This window comes from Ciconia boyciana, chromosome 5, assembly GCF_034638445.1.
Source record: "Ciconia boyciana chromosome 5, ASM3463844v1, whole genome shotgun sequence".
Classification (NCBI taxonomy): domain Eukaryota; kingdom Metazoa; phylum Chordata; class Aves; order Ciconiiformes; family Ciconiidae; genus Ciconia; species Ciconia boyciana.
The window spans coordinates 82,423,596-82,447,757 of record NC_132938.1 but is presented as its reverse complement, the minus strand read 5'-3'; the positions used below and the strand labels follow the sequence as shown (position 1 = coordinate 82,447,757).

The 24,162-nt window shown below is 45.5% G+C and overlaps 1 protein-coding gene across 10 annotated transcripts; it reads right to left on the bottom strand.

The window, feature by feature from the left end:
* Positions 1-394: 394 nt before the first annotated feature.
* CDKL2 (cyclin dependent kinase like 2) lies at positions 395-24,143 on the bottom strand. 10 transcript variants are annotated; one of them, XM_072862148.1, is made up of 15 exons: positions 24,025-24,143; positions 20,441-20,515; positions 19,683-20,254; positions 15,173-15,367; positions 14,094-14,272; positions 13,082-13,194; positions 12,628-12,767; positions 11,483-11,571; positions 10,845-10,971; positions 9,684-9,958; positions 9,123-9,213; positions 8,232-8,343; positions 8,004-8,110; positions 7,164-7,259; positions 395-1,503 (listed from the first exon to the last, which is right to left on the bottom strand). In XM_072862148.1, exons 3-14 carry the CDS (start codon positions 19,848-19,850, stop codon positions 7,200-7,202), a joined length of 1,656 nt encoding a protein of 551 aa, XP_072718249.1. In that variant the 5' UTR covers positions 19,851-20,254; positions 20,441-20,515; positions 24,025-24,143; the 3' UTR covers positions 395-1,503; positions 7,164-7,199. The 10 variants fall into 10 exon arrangements, with proteins under 10 accessions (XP_072718249.1, XP_072718254.1, XP_072718252.1 ...); XM_072862153.1 differs by having other exon boundaries at positions 9,138-9,213; XM_072862151.1 differs by having other exon boundaries at positions 19,683-19,866.
* Between the last annotated feature and the right edge of the window lie 19 nt (positions 24,144-24,162).

The window sequence follows — 24,162 nt, the reverse complement described above, 5'->3', positions numbered from 1 at the left end:
TAAATGACTGCTGTGGCCAGCTGGGAATGTTCGTTGTGGGTATAACTGGGGTACCCTGGAACAGTTCCTGGTTAGGGACAAAGAAAAAGCAGGGCAATGGGAGCGTAGCAGTGCTATCGCCAGGAGGCCAGGCGAGCTGGAACGGTAAAGGGCACACTGGATGAGCAGAGTCAGCTACGTGCCGTCCGGATGCTGCCGAGGGGCATAAGGAACCTGTGCTTGTAAATGGTTGCAAGAAAGATGATGTCAACTGGTAAACAAAAACTGATTCAAAAAGTCCTGTTTTTCAATACAGGTAATGCCGCCAAGACAAATGAGCAGATAAAACACCAAGTCCAGGGGAGACTGAGCGAGCACATCTTACATTTATAAGCACACACTAGTACCGAGAAATTTGGAATTTGAATATCCTTTTATTTACAAGTTTTAATGTACATATCAAAACACAGCATAGCCACAAAGCTCTAAATACGATGACATTCATACTGTACTCTGCCACGATACATCGATGGGAAAGGCCACATTTTGTGGAAAGACACGTTCCAAAATTAACTACACCGTACAGGGGTGTGAGCTGTGACAGCAGCCTCGAGCTGCCGGAAAACAGAGTTGTGAGCAATGTAGAACTGACTACAACCGACTTGAGGGCAGTGAAGCAAAAACGGTCTGTTAACAGTCCCAAGATAAAAAGCGATGCCATCTTTCTCTCCCCACAAGCCACTGCTGAGTTTTACACTTACATGTCCCATTCCCCCAACGGACCTAAAGGACTTATGACATAAGCGCTCACAGAAGCCATTTCACGTGCCACCTGCATCACAGCTCAGTTTTACACCGATATTCCTCCTTCACCATTAACAGCAGCCAGACATTCACCCAGCATGGCCAGACAACAGGCCCAGCTAAACACCTGGAAGACAACCTCCCAAAGACGGGGACGAAAGCATGGAAGGGAAAGGAACCTAACACAAGGTCACACCTGCTGCTGAGCATTCGCAAGGGTTTGAAAGGAACAGCTAGGAACATTTACACATTTAAACGTTGTAGTTCTTGCACAAATGTTTTCTTCACTGACATTTTTGTCATGGCAAAGGTGCTTTCCAATACAGATCAGGTAGCCCACCAAAACATGGCAAATTCAGCAGCCATCTACTCTCTTCGCTATTAATTAAAAAAAAAAAACCCTCAAGAGGGCAGCTTCCTTCAAAATCCTCCAAACTAGCTTCTGCCCTTGTCACACACGAATAACCACTATTTTTTTCTGAGCAACCTCAGACGAGACCTGGCCCTGGCCCAGAAAGTCAACATTTCAGGAGTGGTTTTGCACGCAAGAAATCCAGCGGCAATGGCAGTGTGAGCTCTGTCCCCAGACTGGACCCGAGCCACTTCCCAAGGCAGTCCACGGCGCTAACAAGAGAGTAAGGGATCCTCCTCTCTCCTGCAGGGACCTTGCAGCTTTGGCACCTGGAAATTCAGGTGGATTGTTCCCACTGTTTCAGCCGCCTGCATCAAGAGGAGAAAAGCAGAATGATGTCATGGACAGGCTAACAAAACCACAGAGGTACTCCCTGATGATATGCTTCCTTTACTTTGATTTATTACATGTCCTTACCATCCTAAAGCTGTGCACTTACACCTCTGTGCTTCACAGATGAGACAACTTTAGTAAGGTTTCTTTTTCTATTATCAGGATTGCTTCCCATCCCAATGGTTTTTCTTCTTTCTTCCTAGTAGCATTAAGCCATCATATCACATTAATGTAAGTGCCAAATACACTCATATAGATTGAGAGCACGTGCAACATTTGTGCAGAGATTTCAGAGTCAGCAGTCGCTCCCTCTCCGCAAAAAGGAAACACCAGAGCCCAAAAGAAAAAACTAAGATGCACAGTTTGTACCTGCATGTTAACAGTATTGCCATGACACGCTCACGGCTGTCTCTAACAAACAGCGAGTAAGAGAGGAGGGAGGCTGCGGTGCCCGGCAGTCCCTGCGGCCACAGGGAGGATCGCCGAGGGACAGGTATGTGATCACGTCCAGGCTGGCAGCACCAGGATACCTGGAGCATTGAGTAAAGCCCATCTATGTAGGACACAAGGTTCCAACAGAGCCGGGGAGATTTTGGAGCACAGCCTCTGAAGACCCTTCCAGAGCACTTTGTCTCCTTCCCTCTTTATTCTCCCCAACTTCTGCTTCCTCCAGAAGGCGCAGTCCTTCTGCCCAGCCTCAGTGAGGAAAGAGGGGTGATCATGAGAGTAAAAACCCTCAGCTAAGCACTGCAGTTCTCGCTTTCGAGAGGATGAGATAAACTCCAACATATACACAGCAGACTCCCTGGAAGATGCTGAGCAACAAGAGGTAACAATACCCCAACAGAAAAAAGCAAAACAACAAGCAAAACTGTTGGGGCTTTGAATGTGTGGAGCATATATCAGAGGATTTAGGTAAGGAAAAGGGAAAAGAAGAAGAACAAAGAACAAAGACGCCTTGAAGAAGAACAAAGACACCTTAGTTTAGGGAAGTCTGCGGCTGTAAGCAAAATGTTGCAGTTTGCTTGTTGCAGTTTTGTTTTATCGGCCTATGAGGCCTACTTTTAACCAATCACAATGTGCATGGCATTCGCGTGCTAGGAGCGTGAAAGTTGCTTTTAACCAATCGCAATATGCATGGCACCTGCATGCTAGAAGCTTATAACCAATCATAATGTGCACGTACTCAATGTGTCGCGTGGACGGTTTAGAAAACAGATATAAGCAAAGGGAAGGTTGATAATAAAGGAGCTTGATTCCACATCATATTGGTGTGCTGTTTCTTCTCCGTTCACCCCCTGGGCCGCAACATCTGGTGACCCCGACGTGATAGCACCAGGCGCTATCGAAGGACTAATTCCCCTGAGGGGATGGCTAGTGCGAACGAGAGACTGGACGACTAATGCGGACGAGAGACAGGGGGTGAGGATCCCGGCCGCTCGAGAGAGGCGGGCAGCTGCAGCACGACTGACCGGTGAGTCAGGCAGACCGAGGTCTGGAGTTCGGGATGGGAAACGCTGTATCAGCGATTGAAAAGGCAGCCATAGATGGCTTGATGAAACTAGCAGAAAAGACTGATCATAAATTAAAGCGTATGGACCTCACAGACCTGCTGTTTTGGTGTAGGCGGCGCGGGTTAATTAGCGCGACCTCGCAGGTCTTTGATGATGAACATTGGAAAAACATAGGGCAAGAAATATGGGAGAGTGTCCAAAATGGAACAAAGGGGGCGAAACAACTGGCACAAACGTATCGCCAGGTCCGCCTGGTGTTAGAACAACTGCGGGCTGATGTGGCTATGACGGGCGCATTACGGAGTGCCATTGTCTCGGCACAATTAGGGGCGGTGGGAACCGCTCACGGGACTGATGGAATGGAAAATAATGATGACACCGGGAGCCCGAGTAGCTGGAACGTGTTACCTTTGTCGCCTGAGGTTGTTAATAATTCACCTCCTTCCACGAATTCTTTTGTTTCTGCTCCAGTTGGGCGTAAAGGGCCTTATGATGATTTGATCCCGCCGTATATACCGGGGGACGAAGGGCTTCCTAAGCCCGATGCACCAGCTATGGAAACAATGGAGACAGACCCTGTAAAAATGCCGTTGCCCCCAGAGCCCGGGGAGCCGCCCAATTTTAAGGCACAGGAGGAACTTATGTTGCAAGTACTAGAAGAAATGAAACGCTTGGGCGGGGGAGCATCTCGGGCCGTTAGAGCTTCTGTTTATGACCGTGCCACAAGTGCAATAAAACAGAGTTTAGAGGCGATGGAACAGTGGGTGGCAAAGGCGCGTGCGGGACGCTGTCGGTGGCGCGGAGCGGAGCGGATGGGGTGCGCGGCTCTGCTGTGGGGCTGGCTCCTCCTTGGCTGCAGCTGGGGCCCGGGGCCCCCCGGGCTCGGTGCCGCTGCACTCTCGACGGCCACCTACGTGCCGGACGATGCCGGCGGGCTGGGCAGGCAGTTCGACGGGATCGGGGCTGTCAGCGGCGGCGGGGCCACATCTAGACTCCTGGTGAACTACCAAGAACCTTATCGCTCCCAGATTTTAGATTATCTGTTCAAGCCAAACTTTGGTGCTTCTTTACATATCCTCAAAGTAGAGATTGGAGATGATGGACAATCAACAGATGGTACTGAACCCTCCCATATGCACTATGAAGATGATGAGAACTACTTCCGGGGCTATGAATGGTGGCTCATGAAAGAAGCTAAAGAGAGTTCCCCCCAAAACGTAGTAATGAAGGCATGTCACGTGCTTAATTGGAAAAATGTAATAGGAGGGAAAGATGAACCAAATGATGTACCAATGAGACTCCATTTGGGCAATAATCCAGCTGATTTTTCGCGCTTTGTAGTAGATGTAGAGGTATGGGATCCTGTATCGGGAACTTGGAAAGATCTGTATAAATTATTAACATGGGGTCGAGGATATGCTTGTGTCGTTACAGGTGACAAGGCACGGTGGGTACCTGCAAAGTGGGTGCGACCGAAGGTGACCAACAACAAGGAAAAGACCTGAAACAGCAGAATTGTGAAAGCTTACTGATGACAACGCTGTGAAAAATGACAACGCTGTGAAAGCATCTCGACTACAAAATGTTTGACAGAATAATATTTGAATTGTTCATTAGTGTTGCTTGTGAACTTTTGCAGAGCCTGCATAACCCGCGAGATAACGTGTGGGTAACATTTGCTAATGTAACTGGGCAAGAGGCTTTTTGTTTAGGCTTGGGAAGTGCTAAGAACCCCTTTCGTACATGCTTGATCGGAGTCCCTGTGTGGGAGGTTACTGAGTTTGAAGGATGGGTGAACACAACGTTGAATATTAGCTCATATGATAGCCTGAATAAAACATGTGCACAAAACGGAACAGGGGTGAGTAGCAATCAACAGTTGGCAGACGGTAGTGCGCAGTGCTGTCTGATTCTTAGCCTAAACACAACCTTGAAATCCCCCCCTGAGGAATTGGATCTTTTTGGAAGCCTTAACGCCACTAATGCCACGAATGGCAAAAGTGGGTGGCTATCCTTTGTACCCAGAAATAAGGAGAACTTTAACACGAATAGAGCAGGTTGGGCTACTCTAGACGGGAGTCTACAGTCTTCCGAAGTGTTTAGTAATCTGTACTCCAGCTGTAACAGCAGTCAGCTTTCTGAACCAAGGGCATTGCCAAAAGGCATATTTCTCATATGTGGAGACCGTGCATGGAATGGCATACCAGCCTATCCCCAAGGTGGCCCATGTTACTTAGGGAAATTATCCTTATTTCACCCAAATCTAACAGCACTGATGCAATGGGGACACAATTCGAGCCGTTCAAAACGGTCTGTCCATGAATTAAACTGTCATAACATAGGGGATCCTACATTCTGGTCAAGGACAGGGAATTTCTTCTCTTCCCTCTTGCTACCTGGCTTAGCAGTGGCAAAGGCATTGGCAATAGCAAAACAAATGGCTTGCTGGACAGAAAACGAATTAAACATAACCACGGAGGTTTTAAACATGCTGACCCAAGATATCCAAAGTGTCAACCATGCAGTCCTACAAAATCGAGCTGCAATTGACTTTTTACTGCTAGCTCAAGGTCACGGATGTGAGGAATTTGAAGGGATGTGTTGTATGAATTTATCAGATCACTCTAGCTCTATTCATGATAAGATCAAGCAGATGCGAAACGGGTTGCAGTACCTAAAGGAGGTATCGGGGCTGGGTATTGAGGAATGGTTAACAGGTTTGGGAATTGGCCCCTGGCTTCGTAGTATAATAATGATGCTTGCAGGACCCCTTTTGATGATTTTGGCTATTATGTTATTTGGTCCCTGTATTATACGTTGTGTTCGAAATCAAATGGAGACCATAAGTCACGCAGTATTTGAAAAAAGAGGGGGAGATGTTGGGGCTTTGAATGTGTGGAGCATATATCAGAGGATTTAGGTAAGGAAAAGGGAAAAGAAGAAGAACAAAGAACAAAGATGCCTTGAAGAAGAACAAAGACACCTTAGTTTAGGGAAGTCTGCGGCTGTAAGCAAAATGTTGCAGTTTGCTCGTTGCAGTTTTGTTTTATCGGCCTATGAGGCCTACTTTTAACCAATCACAATGTGCATGGCATTCGCGTGCTAGGAGCGTGAAAGTTGCTTTTAACCAATCGCAATATGCATGGCACCTGCATGCTAGAAGCTTATAACCAATCATAATGTGCACGTACTCAATGTGTCGCGTGGACAGTTTAGAAAACAGATATAAGCAAAGGGAAGGTTGATAATAAAGGAGCTTGATTCCACATCATATTGGTGTGCTGTTTCTTCTCCGTTCACCCCCTGGGCCGCAACACAAAACCACACAATTTTTTCTGTGAGGCTTTTTTTTCAGACAAAATGACTTAGAGAACAGCATGACTTTCAATGGGCAAGATGAGAAACTATTAAAACCACATTTAAAAGCCTCAGCTTAAAACAATCTCGAATGATAAGATGCAATGCTAAGTGAAAGTGCAAATAGAGCGGCACAGTTCAAACTTAGTACTTCAATCTTAAGACTACAAGTCACCCACAAAGCCAGGACTTTTCCTAAGCTTCCTTCTCTCCCAGACTCCTATCTCATGCTTGGAGAGCACTGAGGTGTCAACAGCTACATTAAATAAATTTAGACTGCATGACATAGTTACTAAAAATTTTCCCTAATGTTAAGCTTGACAAGCCCCCCAAAATGCTTTTCTCCCTTCCTGCAAGTCCATTTTCTGTGACGCACTTGACAGTGCTGTACATACAACCCATTTTTTCAGCTCCTCACGTGAAGGCAGCCACTTTCCCCTTTTTGTTATTCTATCAGCTTCCTCAACCCCTAACTTCAAGAGCTGCTTAATTTCCAGCACCAATGCCCAGCACCTCAGCTCAGGAAAATGATTCACCTGCCACAGCCAACTTCAGCGTCTGTAAAGAAAGCTGCGCGCTGCCCTCCGTAAGAAGTCTGTCCTAGCTAGGAGTCCTAATCGAGAATGTCAAGTGTAAAAGGATTTTCCCATTGTACCTCCCAACTAGATAAGTGTGTATGAAACTATCCATTTCAAAGATACCAAAAGACTACAGAGCAGAAATTAAAGCCACCAGAAGGCTACACTGCAGAAATTAAAGCCTACCTTTTACAGGCAGGTGTGATCTCCTTCTTCATAAGGCTAGTGCTCAACTCTGGGGAAACTGGCTTCTGACGCATCGGGCATCAAGGTCCCTGACAGCTGTAAATTGGGAAGGGGGGGGGGGGGGAAGAGAGAGAGAAAAAAAAGAGAGGGTCAATTTCCAAGTGTAGTATAAATAGAGAGAACAATCAGATACTGCCTTCTAGGGATATATGCAATGCTGATGTGCAACTTAAAACAAATCTGTTCTTAGATTAAATCAGACTTCAAAAATGCCCTCCCCCCCAATACAGCCTGCCAAATCTCAACCGGAAGCAAAGTAGCCAAAGTGACTGCCTATGGAATTACTTAAGTACCAAACAACACCTCAATGCTACTGAGGAACTAACCTTTAAGACAGTTGCAAGTTTTCCCCTTCTCTTCCTATGCTTGGCTCCTACGCTTTCTCCCTCCCTACTGCACTCAGCCCCTCCACATCTAGCACAGCCAGAACAGTTCTCCTCAAAACACGTGTCCCTCCTGGTCTCCAACTCTGGTAAATCAGGCTTACTTCCACCTTGATCCAGCCAGCTGAAATAGCAACAGTTCATGTTGTCTGTCTTAGCAGTGAGAATCTAGTACTCAGCTAATCTCAGACAGACAAATAGAGCCCCACGTTTCATCCGTGACCCTTCTCTTTTCCCCCAGCACAAGGCCTCAGGTCCTTCTACTTGGACAGTTAATAAAGCAAGGCAAGTTCTGCTTCTGTTAAGAGTCACACTGGAAATTTGTGGGTCACACTGTTCAGAAAGTCCCGAACCAAACAAATACAGAGCAGCACAAACTATTTTATTGCTTTGTTACCTGCTGTGAGGCCAGACTTGGGTTATGGAGGTCAATAGCAGCCAGGGAGGGGACACGGGACTCTGAAACTGTTTTATTTTCCTTTTTCAGAAATCTGGGATGCCACGCTGCAAAACACAACCAATGCATACCATGTTACGGAAGCAAGAGCTGACTGCTCTAATGCACACTACTTCCTGCCACTTATTTAGGATCCAGGTTTTATTTAGAGGACATCAAAGCTCATACCTTCCACTCCTCTCAGTTCAGGGAGATGATTTAGTTCTGGCAAACGCACATCTGCCTTGGAGAATTCCCATCTTTTCCTATTTGCCTGAAGGATGTTTTTTTCATTAGTAACCTGTAATCAAGGGCATAAGTACCAGCTCATGAAAATACAGAAAAAACAAAGCTATTTTCAAGCTCAAGAGTGCATCAACACAGCAATGTTTCGCTGTGGAACACTGTGCAGTTGGAACTTGTGCAAAAGTAAAAGAAAAGACTCTCGTGTGTGTGAAGGAATCCATTCTGCTCAAGTGTCATTTATGCATTAAAAACAACAGAACAGCCACAGCAAAAAAACCCAATCATCTAAGTGAGACTGCTTTCAGAGAGACAAAATACAACACTTGGAGAATGGCTCGGACTAGTTACCTGTAAAAAGGCAAACGTTCCTGCTGGCATGGAAAGAATATTGCCTAGGTAGTGAGCGCAGTGGTAAGCTTTCCATTTCACTTGTTATCATTATCAATTTTTAATGCATTTATGACATGACTAAATAAAGCCCTGACCATGTTAAATCCAAATCCTAAATTCTGCTTCAGTAGCGCAGCACATATGGTCTACTTTTGCTGGCCAGGCAGGAGGCCCTGGACATATTCCACATCTCACAGATATCCTGCGTTGGACTGCTCATCTCATTTAAAACTGTCCTCTGACACAGAATATATTTCATATAAGATAACTATTAGCAAAGGATAATAGATGACACACTTGTAGGAAAACAGGGGTAAAGAAAAGACTACTTGTAGTTGGGAGTTATGGTGAAGGCTGCAACAGATGGGATTCTTGACAATAAAACACATACTTGAGTTCAGACTTTGTTTTTGCTTTGCCAAGGGGGAAAGACAGACAACTTACTGATGTCAAGCTTACACTGTAATGGCCCGCTGGAGAATGCTTCCGTTGCTTTAGAAATGGGTTCAAGTATTTTTTACTCTTTTCATCAACTCTGTAACAAAAAATGCCCCAAACTTTGTTTTAACTGGAGTAACACGGTGAATATAAAAACAACAAATGCAAGACACCCAGAAACACTGTCACTAAACGCTTAGAAAGAAGGCTCACAGGGAGAATATCCTTCGTGAGTGCAGTTAACAGAGAAGTTTGGTCCCAAGGAAAGGCACGAGTCAAAGAAAGGCCACCGTCACAGCAGCTAGCAAACTGTTGCTGTCCAGTAGCGCTTTGCCAAATGCAGAAACACAAAGACCCTGTGCCTGCGTGGACACGCACAGCTGCTCGACGTGAAGCTGGGCTTTGTTATCCACGTACAATCCTCCACCCAAGCGCTGTTCCTAGCCGTATCCTGTCCCAAAGCCACATCTCACATTCCCACATTATCACCCTGCACCTCTCTCAGGACATACAGTTCCTCGGCAACAGGGATGATGGATACAAGCTCTGCTAGCTCTGCTCCCCTACCTGTAATTAAGGTTCCCAGGCACAGACCCCATCCCAGCCGTAGTGGGAGAAAGGTTCTGGTTGATGGGAGGGATAACTATGCCTGCATTCTTGGCATAGTCCAAGCTGCTGCTGGAATCTTTTAGGCTGGTTTGAGGGCTTATTTTAAATGGGTTGATCGCACTGTCGTAGAGGGAGCTCAGGTTAGAGGATCGGTCTGCTTTCTCTGCATCAGCTTTAGAGTGCTTCGCCTTTAATAGCTTTGCATCTCTGCTCTTCGGGTCAATGCTGAAATCCTGTTTGGGAAGATAAGCGTCGTCTTTCTCTTAAAGTTATGTTCAAAAAGTAGCTTAAAGCAGCACATGTGGGAAAAAAGAAGCCTAAACCTGCATGATTCTGCAAGGACCTGATGAAGATGGAATTGTTTTTAGTAGAAAACCCCTGTTTCCCATCAAACAGGAGGAGACTCGTCAGGGTTCCAGCACCCTCTGTAAATAATACACCTTAGAATGGCATCGGAAATGGTGGAGGAAGAACAGCCGTATCCTGTGTCACTTACAAAGAAATGAAACAAGAACTGAGCCCAATGTCACCTCAAAGTCACTCTGAAGCCTCTACTCCTTAGTATCTGATTGAAAGCAAAATATGTAATTTTGGAGACAGGGCTTGAACACAGGTAAACAACAGCATACAAGCATGTTTTCACGATTCAACAGGAGTTATGCTTCCTAACTGATTCTCCCTTCAGCTCCGTATTTGCCAGTAACTGCATCACGATGTAGTTTACCCGCAAGGGACTGGCCAAATAGCCACTTGCAGACTGCCGAGCCAAGCACTAGGGCAACCTTGTAGCAGCCAAACAGCTAGAATCAAAGGCACAGAACTTCTACACCACAGCCTGCAGGCTGTGTTGCACTGTCAGAGCTGTGGGGGCACACGCCTAACATACTGCCTTGAATTGGGCGACAAGGTCTTCAGCGCTGTTTAGACTCGCAGTAGCCTCCAAAGCTGGGCTTCTCTGGCACATCACACTTGCCTAGTCTTTTTTAAAAAAATGAAATGGACAATTATGCCTATATTTTTTGCTATGAACTTAAACTGCTGCCCATATTTATATAGTGATTTTAAAACATGAAAAAAAAACCAAAAGCCAACAGATTTGGCAAACAATGATGGACCAACCTGGACACCGAGCATTTTTCTTTCTTCTAAAACATCATCTTTGTCCCTCTTGCTGATTTTTGATTTTTTTTGTAATTGATGGTCTCTGGCATCTTTCTGAATCTTTAATTTAAGCTCCTGAGCAAATCTACATTCCATATAAGAAGGGGGGGAAAAAAAAAGGCTTCTATTAATATCATCACCAGTTCGTGTTCAGCACAGGCTTCTATAGCATTTTAAGTAATCAAACAAACCATGCCTTTTTAACTAATGAGAAACCAGCCAAATATGATGTATCCATTAAAATAAATAAAATCTTACAAGCACACGCTTTTCACATTACAGCAATAAAGGTGTTTGTATCCCAGTCTGGTGTAGACACAGACAGTGAATACAGTGTAAGACTATACAACCCAATACGGTGTGACACTGGGTGCGCACCCTGATGAATTAATGTCATGACAAGGTAACGAGGCAAACATGCCGCTGCAATGCGTTCCCTTTCAACTGTTATATTGCCAGGAAGGCTAAAACCAAACAAAACCCAAGATATTCAGCAGCTGTCAGCTCTGCAAACCCAGCACGCAGTCTTCAAGCACAACTGCTTAACTTCTTTCTAATATTAGCCTGCTTTGAGCAAGAAATGAACTGTTGTTTACCTTTCAGCAAATCCATCCTTGTTAAAGAAATCACACTGCAGGAGTTCAGCACAGGATGGTCTTTTGTCTGGATCAATCTGCAAACACTTCTGTCAAATCAACGTAAATATTAGAAGGCAAATACATTAGAAATGAAACAAAGGCTCTAGCATTTCCGAGTGAAGTCAAGAAAAAAAGCTGCAAAACTCCCCCTTCTAGGGCCTGTTATAGAGATGAGCCCAAGAGACACCACTACCAAAAAAGTTTAACGTTTGCTGGCTGCTTCCATTCCAATCACTAACGCTCACAAAGACTCATTGCACAGGGAATACCTGTCGTACAAACAGATCACTTTGCTCTCAGTAAGCCTCCCTTGTTTTCAGTCACATTTGTTTGGCTAAGGCTTTAGAATCTGTTTTGACCATTAGGCATTTCAAATACAACCTTTGTATTTGAAAGTTTTTAGCTTGTTTTAGCTACCCAACATATCTGTGCTCCAGACTACTGTGTGAAAGCACAAAAACGGTCCCTGGAAGCATTCTTCAGAATCTATTACAAAGTTGTAGGTTTCCTAACTCCCACGTAGTAGACACATAGCTCCAAGAGCAAGGGACACGTTTGGATGCCATCCCATCCAAGCCTACTTGCTTGCAGTGCCGCCACCAGCAGGCAGAGGGAGGGCTGGCAGAAAACACTATATCCACACAGCTCTGCTAGCAAGTAAGAAGTAAGGGGCTGTGTATTAATCTCCAAAGCATCCACTTAGATAGCAGATGAGGGGCAAAGCTTGTTGGGAAACCTTTCAAAAGATCAACTGATGCAGTGAGGTGTACGGGGGACGCTTTCAACACACAAGCCCTTCCTCACCTTTCAAATCTCCTTGGGAAACAATCAGTGGGGCACTATATGCTACAAATCCTCCCTGAAGGATATGCAGTGACCATTTTGGCTCTGGAGATGACCGGCTTAGTCTCCCCTGTCACCCAGGACTGTAGCTGTTGTGTCCTTGCAAGTCCTCACTAAGCTGCCAACCCAAGCAGTTGCTCATTGCATGGGTAGTTGAGAGAAAGCCAGTTTAACAGCCCCAGCCCTTTCTGTAGGCTGTATTCAGCTCCCCAAGGCGAAGGACAAATAAATATGTTCATAGTAAACAATCAGTTAATTACCTTGGCTAAATCTAGCACTGCAGCAGAAAGCTTGGGATATCGTTTGTCCAGAGATTCGGCCTCCTTCACTTCGGGCAACCTCATGCCAGCAAAGAGGGGATTTTTATAGAATAACTCTTGGTGTCTTGGAATTAAATTCCCTGAAATCACACGAACAAAGCAACCACATGGAAGAAATACAGAACAGTCCTGTGAAACATTTGAGAGGCTGAAATACTGGGTCAGCACTACTGTAAGGGCCTGGGTCATTCTCTTTCCACCTGTGCGCCATGAATTGATGCTGTACTCACAAGCTCCTAGCTTCCCCTTTGTAAAAGGCGCTAAGAGTACACGCTCTCAGAAATAGTTCAGCACACACCACAGCCTTTCTCCCCACACCTTACTCTCCCTGTCAAAATGTATTTGATCCCTTCATTACTAAGCAGGCACTAGGAGCCCAACAGGCTGTTCTTACCCAGGCACTTGGTGATATGGTAGAGCTGGTCAATGTCTGAATCTCCAGGGAAGAGGGGCTCTCCTGTAAGCATTTCTGTTATCAGACAGCCAATAGCCCACACGTCCACAGCCCTGGAAAAAAAAAAAAACAACACCCCAGCTCAGCAAGGCTTCTTTCGTCTCTGATCTAAAGGCTGAGCCAGGCCAGCGCACAGCATGTCTTCAGCAGGTTACAAGACCAAAGGGCAGCTTTGCCCCCCTAAACAGCAAGACAGCTGTTTTCCAAGCTTACAAGTGCTCTGATGAATGGCAAGGATTCAGCTCTTGAAGCAGACAAATGCTAGCAGAAGCCTGACAGATGTAAGATCAGGTTCCAAACCCCAAGGCTTTAAAAATACAATACAACATAACACATTAGTAGAATCTTGCACTTTAGAGAGCACAAAGGTAAGCAGCTTCTCTTTCTGCAGGCATCCGCTCTTCAGGCACATTTATTGAAAATTAAGTTTACGTAATACAGGGACATATGTAAACCTGCACAATTGTGCTAACAGACCTGTGAATAACACAGTTTAAGTTCTGACCTGGTTTTGTGGCACTGGGGATTCCAGTAAGAAAAATCTCATTCATCCCACCTCCTCCCTCCTGAAATGTCTGTCTAGAATTGTTTGGAGGAACTTTTCTGTCTTCCCTCCATGACTCCAACTGCACAGAGGGAAGTCTAATCATAGCCTCCTCCAATACTAGCACTGGCAACTGAAAAGCTCCTACGGACGACAGACCAGGAATGCTGAAGGCTCTCCTCTCCTTTTGAGCCAGGAAAGCCTAGCACTGGCAGTAGCTAGCTGCAGAGTGGGAGAGAGAAGAGGAAGGCTTAAACCTTTACAAGTGAATAACCAGGGGATGCTGAACAGCATCCCTTTAACCTGTTTGCCAAGCAATAGTCCCCTGCCTCCCCAAAAAACAGAGCACCCCCTTCCATACTCCCCACAAGCCCACAACCTTTCTGCAGCCTCGCATGCCAGTCTTACTTGCCATACTTGATATCTCCCACCAGCAGCTCTGGAGCTCTGTACCATCGGGTTGCCACGTAGTCTGTGTAAGCTTCCCCAGAAGCTGCTAAGGTACGGGCAAATCCAAAGTCACACAGTTTTACAACTCCCGACTGGGAGACTAGTATGTTCTCTGGCTTAATATCCCGATGTATTATCTGCACAGAGAAAAGCAAGTCAAGGCAAATACATTCCTGATTTCTACATAGTAAATTGACTGGCTCACCAAAAATAGTAGCTTTCTCACATCCAGGTAGACAATTACATTTTTGCAGGCATGGGAAGCATACGGGGTCTGTAAAATACAGCTACGTGCACGCAGGCAACGAACAAGTGCTGACCCAAGTGCACAGGTAAACACAGAACCTCTAATTTTTGCACACAGAAATGTTTATTTTACATATGTCTCTGCATATGTTCTGCAAGTGTATTTACCACAGGTATTTTAACAGGCACAATTTATTACGCTTGAAAATCTGGCCTTGACCACAAGTTTAAAAGCCGTAAGCACTGCAAGGGCATGGGCATGTCCTGCAGTTAAACGTGAAGAGTGTTTGAGGAATTTGTAAGAGACACAGTTTCCCAAACATAAAAAATAAACAAACATGTGTGTGTTTATGTATATAGTTATACAACTAGGATTAAATTGGCAAAGCTGTTAGAAACCAGTTGAGAACAAAACCCTAAAAATACAGAAGAGAAAAAGCAAGCCTACATGTTCATGTAGTTTCTCTTTCAAAAGTTTAATTCTGATAGTGTCTATCTCCCTCTGCAAGATAAGCCAGCCTACAATAAGGTGCCACCAAGTATTGAATCCCCACGGACTTCTGGACCCTTCCTTTGAAACACTCTCACAAATCAATCAGAGACAGACTACTGGATTAGGTGACATCAAGCTGTGACGTTTTATAAGAAATTCAGTCCGGCCCTTCTGCCCTGCCTCTTCCTTTTCAGCCAAAGCTTTATTTCTCGAAGTATTAATATATTATCAAAAATATACGCTTCTGTATCTATTGATTCAAGGTTAACTGTAGAGCTGACTTCTTGTGCATACTTACATTATGACTGTGACAAAATGCTATTCCTCTCATAATCTGAAATAAGTATTTCCGAACCCTGCTGTAGTCTAGTCCATTTGGAAACGCCTCAAGGTCATCGAGCACCGTGTGATCCACAAATTCAAACACCAGATACCACCGTTTCTTCTTTTTACATACTTCCAGCAGGTTCACGAGATTCTCATGCCTGAGTTGCTGTTATAAAACAGGAAATATTTTATGAGAGCTTGACAGCATATAATGGGTAAACTATGACCAGATACTTTTAACTGCAAGCCAGCCGGTGCACTGCCCCGGAATGCTCTTCTTGTCATGGCACTCACATTAATTTATTCTTACCATCAGCTCACTGATATTTTAGAATAGGTTTTATTTTGCCAATTTTATTTTATTTTTTAACATTATCTGGAGGACTTCCACCACCTCATCTATGCAGACACCTATTTTTGTAACCTAAAAACAAATAAAACACTGACTAAGGACATTTCTTCTTAATGGGGATGCTCAAACTGTTCTGTTGTTGGAAGGTCTCATGCGTTCTGCTTCTCACAATACTCTCCTCACATAAGAGGTGACACTGACTCATGCCCTGATCTTGACAAGCTTTAGAGCAAGCTTATGTTCCACATGAGAGAAATCTTGAGAAAGTCAAAAAGAATTCCAGAGGAGCATGTGGTTAACACGTGAGAGAGAGCAGGCACCTAACAGCATCTCCCGCAAAGACTTGCCATGGCAAAGGAAAATCCAGAGGTCTCCAAGCCAGCAGGAAAGACAAAGCAGGACAGTTTGTACTGGAAAGTTCAGCATGCTGCCAAGTATGTCTCTGACCACTGCGAGAAGAAGAACAGGGCATTTAACCATGACTGGTGAGCTGCAGAGACTCCTTGCTAGTTCCCTGCTTTTGCTTACAAAAAGCTCAAGTGGCAATCAACGCAGCTTGTTCCTGTAACATTGGGCTGTATCTATGACTCAAACTCCTTTAGGAGATATTCTCATCGAGGTGACCAAGTAACACTGTGCTACCCTGCCTGCTCCCTCAGGGCAGGGCACAAGGAGCAAAGCTAGCTACCCCTTCCAGACAGGATTCAAAAGATTGCTGAAGGCAGCTCTCTGTTTTGTTTTAAGAAAACTTTTTGCCTCTCCCAACAACCCAAAGCTGATTCATCTCTTTTCTCCCATATTTCCCAGAAGTTTTATTCTTCTTCTCTGTCATTCCTTTCTCCAGGTCCTCTTTAAAAATCTCTTACATCCCCATTTAAAAATAAACCAAAAGCAGCTGCAATACCTCTCTGTTCTACCTAGCCACCAGTTCATCACCAACTGCTCAGTGTCTGCATCCTAATTTTTTCTAATAAGGCTGACAGAGACTTTTCTTCTAAGCTCCTACCATACCCAAAGCATTTCTGTTGGCACTGCCAGCTTATACACATTTGCAATAACTAACATGTGCCACAATACAAGCACACTGAATGGATAAAAGGGAAGTTCAGCATTCTTAATCTATAATAGTGTTAACAATTAAACAGCTTCTATTAAACTGTGTCTAGTGGATTCGGAGTGAAAACTGACCCACCAAGGACTTGAAGAGATTTTTTTTTTTCCAGTGTTAGGCAGAGGGGAAAGCTGAAGGTAGTTTGGAGAAAAAAAACCTGCAACTGAAATGAAAAGAAAAACAAAGCAGCTGTATTTTCTAGCTATTTTGTCATCACGTTCTGACCAGCCAAGAATCCGCCTCCAATTGGTTACACATTTGTAACACTGGTTTATCATGCACCACTTTAACAAAACAGACCATGCTACAATGCGCAGTTATTTATTAGCTTGGAGCCCAGCAGGGAAATACCATTGGAGGCTGCCTGAAGGCAGTACCATAGCCCAGGGATCACGACCAAGGCAGATGTAAAAGGACTGCAGAGCACAGGGACTTGTAGGGGAAACGCTCTGCCAGTCCAGAGGGAGTACCAGCTAACCCACACCTGAGTCTGTCAAAGACCCCAATCTCAGAAGGTCTGAAAAGTGAAGATTTTAAAAAAAGATGATCAATTAGAAAAAAGCTCTTTTCTCAAGAATAACTTCTTCCCAGCATAGGAGACCTGAAGGTTTTGCTGTTTTCAGCCATGATTAAATTTCTGCCCAAACTTCAGAACAGGAGAAAAGGAAAAAAAAAAAAAAATTAAAAGAACCCAAAACACCTAGGTTCACAGGGAGCATGCAAGTGAAGAAACTACAGAAAGATTAAATCTCTAGGTATTTGTTTTCACTGTGAGAGGCCACACTTATTGAGCTATATATGGAAATGTTCCCTTTGCCAAGTTCCCATTTACCCAGGAAAACAAGTTAATTCCCAACACACCTGGGAGGTGGTGCGTGCTTTGACTCAGTAACTAAGCGAGCCTGGCCAACAGATCAGGCACAATCCAGACTCACACAGGTCCGCTTTAAAAGGGTTTGAGGCGACAACGCAATGCATCTCAAGCTCCAGCACGTGCATTTCTATTAACTCTAAGGGTCTGTAGCTCTTGCAGTGATAGCAGAGATCCCTTTTTTTTCCTTCACAGCACAGGGACTATAGTCTGGCAGACTTGCGAAGAGACGCTTGTGTCAGCCAAGGGGAGAGGACACATGCTTGCACGTATTCCCACCTCCAGAACACCCCGCATCAGAGGAAAAGCCTAGATGCGCTCCAACTGTAATAAGACTTTCCTTCATTTCTTCACCAGACACATCACCGGTGTCCCAACACTTAAAACTACCACACGTACCTACGCGCAGGGACAAGCACTCCTCTGTGCATACCACCTGTGCGACAAGGGGAGAAGGAAAACGCTGCAACTACTGCTAGAGGTCACAGTGGTAAACACAGGGGCTGAAGGTGGTCAAAAGAGCAAGCAGAACAACGGGTGTATGTCCTGGCATGGAATGCCACCCTGCATCCTTGGAATCCTATTCACGAAGGAAGGCAACAGAAAAAACTGGTAGTGAAACAGTTTAGGAACTTGCAAGAGCTTCTGTAGGAAGAAGAGGGAAGCAGAATGACCATATGACAAAACACTGAAGAGCACACACACAAAACCCTGTTTATCTAAAGCTCCTGGGTATTTTCCCAGACAGAGTATCTACAGCCCATGAAGTACCTTCAGGTACCAAAGGTACCAAAAATACCTTTAACAAACCAACCCACACAATGCGGCTACACCACATAACACTGCTGATAAGAAGCCAACAGGCTGAAGTACAACTGGACTTTTAGGTGAGTATAAAGCATCCACAATTGATAGTCCATTGTCACGCACTCAAACAGCAAAGGACATTATGCCAGCTGGCTTCAGCCTAGGGGCTAGCCATTGACTGATAATGTTCAGGGAATTTGATAGCTGTCCTCCTCCAGCCACTCGCTGGCAGTACAAGCCTGCCAGGAAAGTGCCATTAATAAAATAAAATAAAGTAAAACTTTCCTAGAAGCATTTTTCCACATCAGGAAAATTTTCCAGACCCATACCCAGTTTAATTAGGCATGCTGTCACACATTCAGGTCGCCATTCACCTGCAGGTTTTAAGAGTTCAGCATTTCTTTCGTTTTCAGCAAATTCACAGCAGCAAGGTAGTCGAATTTGGTACACAACACGGGGACACGACTGCCACCAGGAAACAATAGACACCTTGTGACTCCTTTCCTTGTACCTTTGCCTGCTGAATACAGGGCACATAATCAGACTTTGAATCAAGTCAGGTTTAGCCAGGCAAATCCAGCACAGCACCCAGCCAGAGGGAAAAGCAGCTCTGCAAGGCTACAACTCAAAGGCTAAACACATCTACCATGGCTTGCCTGCTCATGGAAATACAAACAGGGCTCAATCAAGTCTCTTTTGGTTTGGACTCTGTTACTTATACTTTGTAAATAGTGGTCAGAAGCAACTGTGTTTCCCTTTCAAAACTGACCCAATGCCTTAAATTTACACCTATCCTATAACTTCACTGGGTAAACGCCGCTCCTTAAAGGACTACTAAGGAGTCTCAAGAGGCAGTTTCCTCCCAAGAACCCATCAAGTCCCTACAGGTAGATCTCACCCACACCCATCAGTTCTAAACAACTAGTACCTTTACCACAAGAAAAACTCAGACATGAAGGTTACTATTCTGCTTGAAGGAGATATTTGCCTTCACGAAGGCACTTAAACACCTGACTAGGATTCAAAATACATCATGAAGAGGCACCCGGAGCACGGCACCCCTGCTCTCCCTCCCCAGGGAACACCCATGCCGAGCTCCATCGTTCCCCTCACCTGCAGCAGGGCAGGTTGCTAGAGTAATAACTACAGGAGCTTCAAAATAAGAAGGCCACACTCTGTATTAACCACCTCGGTGGAGCAGGTCGCGGCAGACGTTGTCCTGCGACCTCAACTTCTCCCAGCTGAACGAGGAGCTATGAATTTAAACACAAAGCCATCAAAAAGCCATCGGTTTGGTCGGACTTTGCTCCCCTCAGCTGCCCTCACAGCCCCCTGCTCACCTTCAGCAGCTTGATTTCCCTCACGGCGATCTTCCTCACCACCGCGTCGTCCTCGCTTTCCAGGAACTTCTTGACAGCGACGATTTGCCCGCTCTCCTTGTTTCTGCACTTGGTCACCACCCCGTAGCTGCCTTCCCCCACGAGGCCCAGCACCTGGTACTTCTCCATGGCCGCAGCTTTCCCCCTGCGGGAGGCCGGGGACGGGGGAAGCTCCGCTAGGCCTTGGCGGGTTGAAGGGACCGGACGGCGGCGGGACCGAGCCCAGGGCAACGGCCCGCCGTAAGGCGCAGCCGCCGCGCGCGACCCACCTGTCGCAACAGCCGCACCGCACGCCCGGGCGGGCGGCCGTGAGGGAAGGCGGGCGGCCGTGAGGGAAGGCGGGCCACCGCAACCGGCGGTACCAGCAAGGGGCCGGCAGCCCCCGCCGCAGCGGAAGAAAGAGGGTGGGCTGGCCGCCGTGAGGGAGGCAGGGCGGAGGGTGGTCCCGGGGACGGGGCTCCTGAGGTACCGCGTGTCCGTGTGCCGGCGAGGGGCTGCGGCGTGTTACCGGTAGTCGTGTGCGGGCTGGGGCCCTGCCCGGGGAAGCCGGCGAGGTTTATTCGTTTATTATTTGCCAGCGGGCCCACCTCTGGTGTGTTTGTGCTAGCCACCCGAGTGGGGTTGATGTCAAACCTGAGCAGGCAGTAACGCCACTCCTCTTGCTGGAGAATGTAACCCAGATACTTTACACTTCTCGTATAAAAAAAATTGTAACTTACGTGGGGAAGTTTGATGGCTCTCCTCAGTGAAGGCAAACAGTAAGGTACGGGTGTCAGCTATGCAAGATTCCTTGGCTATTAATAAATCATCAATATATTGTATCAAAACAGATCCTTTTTTTTTTTTAAACACAACATGCTGCAAATCTTTTACTAAAATTTTAGAGAACCAGTGGAGGACCCAGCGAAGCCCTGAGGGAGCCTGGTCTACATTAGCTGCATCTTTCCCCAAGTAAATGCAAAAAAAGGTATCGAGAGCCCAGAGGAACAGGTCTACTGATTTAAGGTTAAAAGAAGTTGCCCCTGTATCTATTAGACAGGGGTAATTATGTTCATTAATTGAAAGGTTTAAGACTGGATTCTCATCAGAAGAAGGGAAAAACATTTTGTATTCAGCAGTGACTGCACAAAAGGGAAGGATTGCACCATGGGACTGAGGTCCTTCTGGGAAGCCCTCTGGCCATACTGGGCATTCCCCTTTTCAGTGACCGGGCTGTCCAAGATAACTGCAACAGTCTCCTGTCTCTCGAGGCCCACTGCTCCTGAAATTTCCTCCTCTGCTTTTGCCTTGAAGACCTCCACATCCCCTCAGTCTAGGATTGCTATTCAATATCAGGCCAAGGTATCAGGGAGACGGGAATAGCCAGGAAACAGATTTATGAGCTGATAGCACAAGAGATGCCTGACTCCTTCCTAACAAAGCCAGCCTAAGAGAGTGCCCAAGACGTGCTGGAAATCTACTTGGCTATCACGAGTAAAAAGGCCTTATAAAGCATTCTCCCTTGAGGTTCTTTTCTTAAAGCCATTAAGATGCGTAAAGAACAAATGACTAAGCAATCTTACCTTGGCGTGAAAATGTGCAGTGGGAAGAGTGCCAAGATAAAAAAAACCAGTATGAATTCATTTAATGAATATTCTGTGTCTGAGCAGCTGTGTGCTGTTGCAAGGCAGCCTATGTGGCTAGGAATGTGGCAATGATAAAGGCGGAATAATTTGCTTTAAAATGGATGTCTGTATCAGTGCCCTTGCTGTGCATTTTATTTTAAAAACGTGGCAGTTGCTGCACATACCACGTGCAACTTAACAGCAGGCATGAAGGTAACCTGCTTCCTTCAACAGGAGCTGCTTCTAGCAAAGTTGAAGCATGTGTGTGTGTTTTTACCGACTGAGACTCAATCCAACATGCTCTTGCCCTTTCCGCTGTACACCAGTGAAGGAGACAGCGAGTGAGGCAGCAGTCCGTGATGGGGAGTCTTTCGCTCACATTGACTCGTCTTGCTCCGGACATGAGCGGCATGGCAGGATGCATGCAGGAGAAAGCAATCAGAAACTGAAACTACAGAAACAAGGACATATTCTGCGTGGATACTCCCGAAACAAAGGTGCTGTGTTGAAGAGAGTCGCGGGGAAAAGAAAGAGATGAAAGCAACAGGAAGGAAGGAGTAGTTGGAGACCAGGTGTGTCTGTTCAAAGGACCAGCTCACTAGGAAAACCTCACACCCCACGGCCATCCTGCAAGGGCTGAGCCGCTTTCCCGTTGCTGTTTTTACCAATCAATTCCTAGACATTTCTCTCCTCAGTTTGGTGGCCAGAAATTCACAGTCCAAGGTACTGTAGAAAAAAGGTCTCCGATTGCTCTGAAGAAATTTATGAACACTTGTCAGGTTTGACTACTGCAACATTTATCTTTGGGAGAGGAGCAGTATATACCTCACCAAAATGCCAGTTCCCTGGAAAACAGCATCATGAGGCATCATATTTTCCAGTAACGCTTTCTAAAACCTTAACCGTATTTCTCTTGAGTCATGTCGATACGCATCACCTTCTGTAATTCATTTCTGGTTGTTTTTATTTCTCCTTCACCCTCATTCTCCCCTCCTATATGCAATCAGTGTAATGCACCTTTCAAGACTGACCTCACATTTCCAGGGAAAAAAATCGGAGCTCAGTTGGCATTAATTTATGTTATTCCTCCCACCTTCTAGTGCTCATCATTATTGTAGCAAGTGCCTTCTCTGGGTGCCCGCATCTGTTCAGCACTGCTGATAGATAGCTAACTTGGCAGCCAATTAACCCTTCCACTGGTGAGATTCCACTTTTGGCTTCGCTAAATGAAAGGCGCAAACCACAACCACACGTGCTACTGGGTGTTAACGTCACTGTTAACTTATGACGACGTGTGTTGGTGTGGTACTATAATGTAAAGCCAGAGAGATTGAAGGTGGTGAAGAACGAGGGAGGTATCTTGCTGAGCCACACATTACCCGTGCTCCAGGTATGTTTGACAGCCTCTTGGCACCTCAATGGCATTGACCGAGTTCAGTCTTGATAATTTAACAGAAACCCTTTTTTTCTCTTATGATGTGATGCCTATAGCCAACAGGGGCCTTGAACTGGATTCCTCTCCTCAAAAGTGTAATTACGGGTCATGCTTTTTCATATTGGCCTTTGGAACCCTGGAATATTTTTCTTCTTTTAAATGCAGGCTACCGTGAGCTCTTCTGATCTTCCACGACCACAGGAAAGGACATCCACCAGGTTAATGAGAAAGGGGCAGAAGAGTTTTAAAGTCAATAGCTAGAAGAGCTTTCTTTTTCTGAGAATTAAATTGGTGGTCATACAGTGAACACAGCCCTGTCTCTAAACCAGTGAATAACTGGATAGTTTCATTTTCTAAGTATCTACAGTATGAGTTAGACATCTTCAGTATTCTGAGCCGAGCGCAACTGGTACAATTTCTGTCGCTGTGGATTCTGGATCCTCCGAATGTGGGGCAATGGCCCTTCTTTTATATATCATTTAGCTTTTTATACCAAGTAACATGTGGCTGTGCTTTGTGCCTTCCACACCTTCTTTGTCTTGCTATAGCGCTCAGAAACGTTCATCTAGAGAATGTCAACGCAGCATCAGTTCCAATTCTGTTTTTATTTGCCAGACATTTTTCAGACATCATGGTATCTGCCAGAATCATCCATCTTAGTTCTTGTACTTAAACCTCAGTAAGAGAAATAATGATAGCCACTATTGTTTAGATACTGGGTTTTAGATGGGTCGCACAAGCAACTAGTTATTTAATATTTTTGATAATGAAGTATCCAATGACTTAGAGAAGTTAGGGATGAAGTAGTCTGGTGCCCTGAGTGATCTTTTAGGGCTAAAATTACAACGGTGGGTTTTGGCTTTTTATAATTGAGGAACTCTTGTTCGCATACAGCGTACAAGCTGTAGTTAACATATGCCAACATATGGGATTTCACACCATACCCTATTTCTCTTAATCGCACAAAGTGGAAGGGGAATAAAACAAATTTTTAAAAAATCACACCTGTGGCATGTGGTGGTGACGATACAGTTGACCACGAGATTTTACTGCCTTCTTTCCAAAGCAGTTTTGTGGTAAACCGCCTCATTTTTTTTTACCCATCCTATTTTCCCAGATGACAGAACCTCCACACCAGCTTCGGTTTCACACAGCACCTTTCCTACCTAGTTTACACCCTCAGAAGACAAACTCAATCACCTCCACCTCATCTTCCCGTTATGTTCCTTTCCTTTGAGATGACACCTGGAAGGGAAATAAATACCTGTGGCGACGGTCTTTAAGGAGAAGCGCCTTCAAAATTTCCACGTTTGACGGGATACGCTCTTTATTTTAGCTGCGTTAGGCGGTTTTAGGCGAGGGGCCGGGCGTGAGGGGGCGAGGCGAGGGGGGCGGCCGACTC

Coding starts and splice junctions, on each gene's coding strand:
- CDKL2 (XM_072862148.1), bottom strand. CDS start 19,850: ATGGAGAAGTACCAGGTGCTGGGCCTCGTGGGGGAAGGCAGCTACGGG. Junction 15,368..19,682: donor GGGAAATCAAGCTGCTGAAG/GTGAGCAGGGGG, acceptor GTTTTATAACAG/CAACTCAGGCATGAGAATCT. Junction 11,572..12,627: donor CAGTGCTAGATTTAGCCAAG/GTAATTAACTGA, acceptor TTGATTTGACAG/AAGTGTTTGCAGATTGATCC.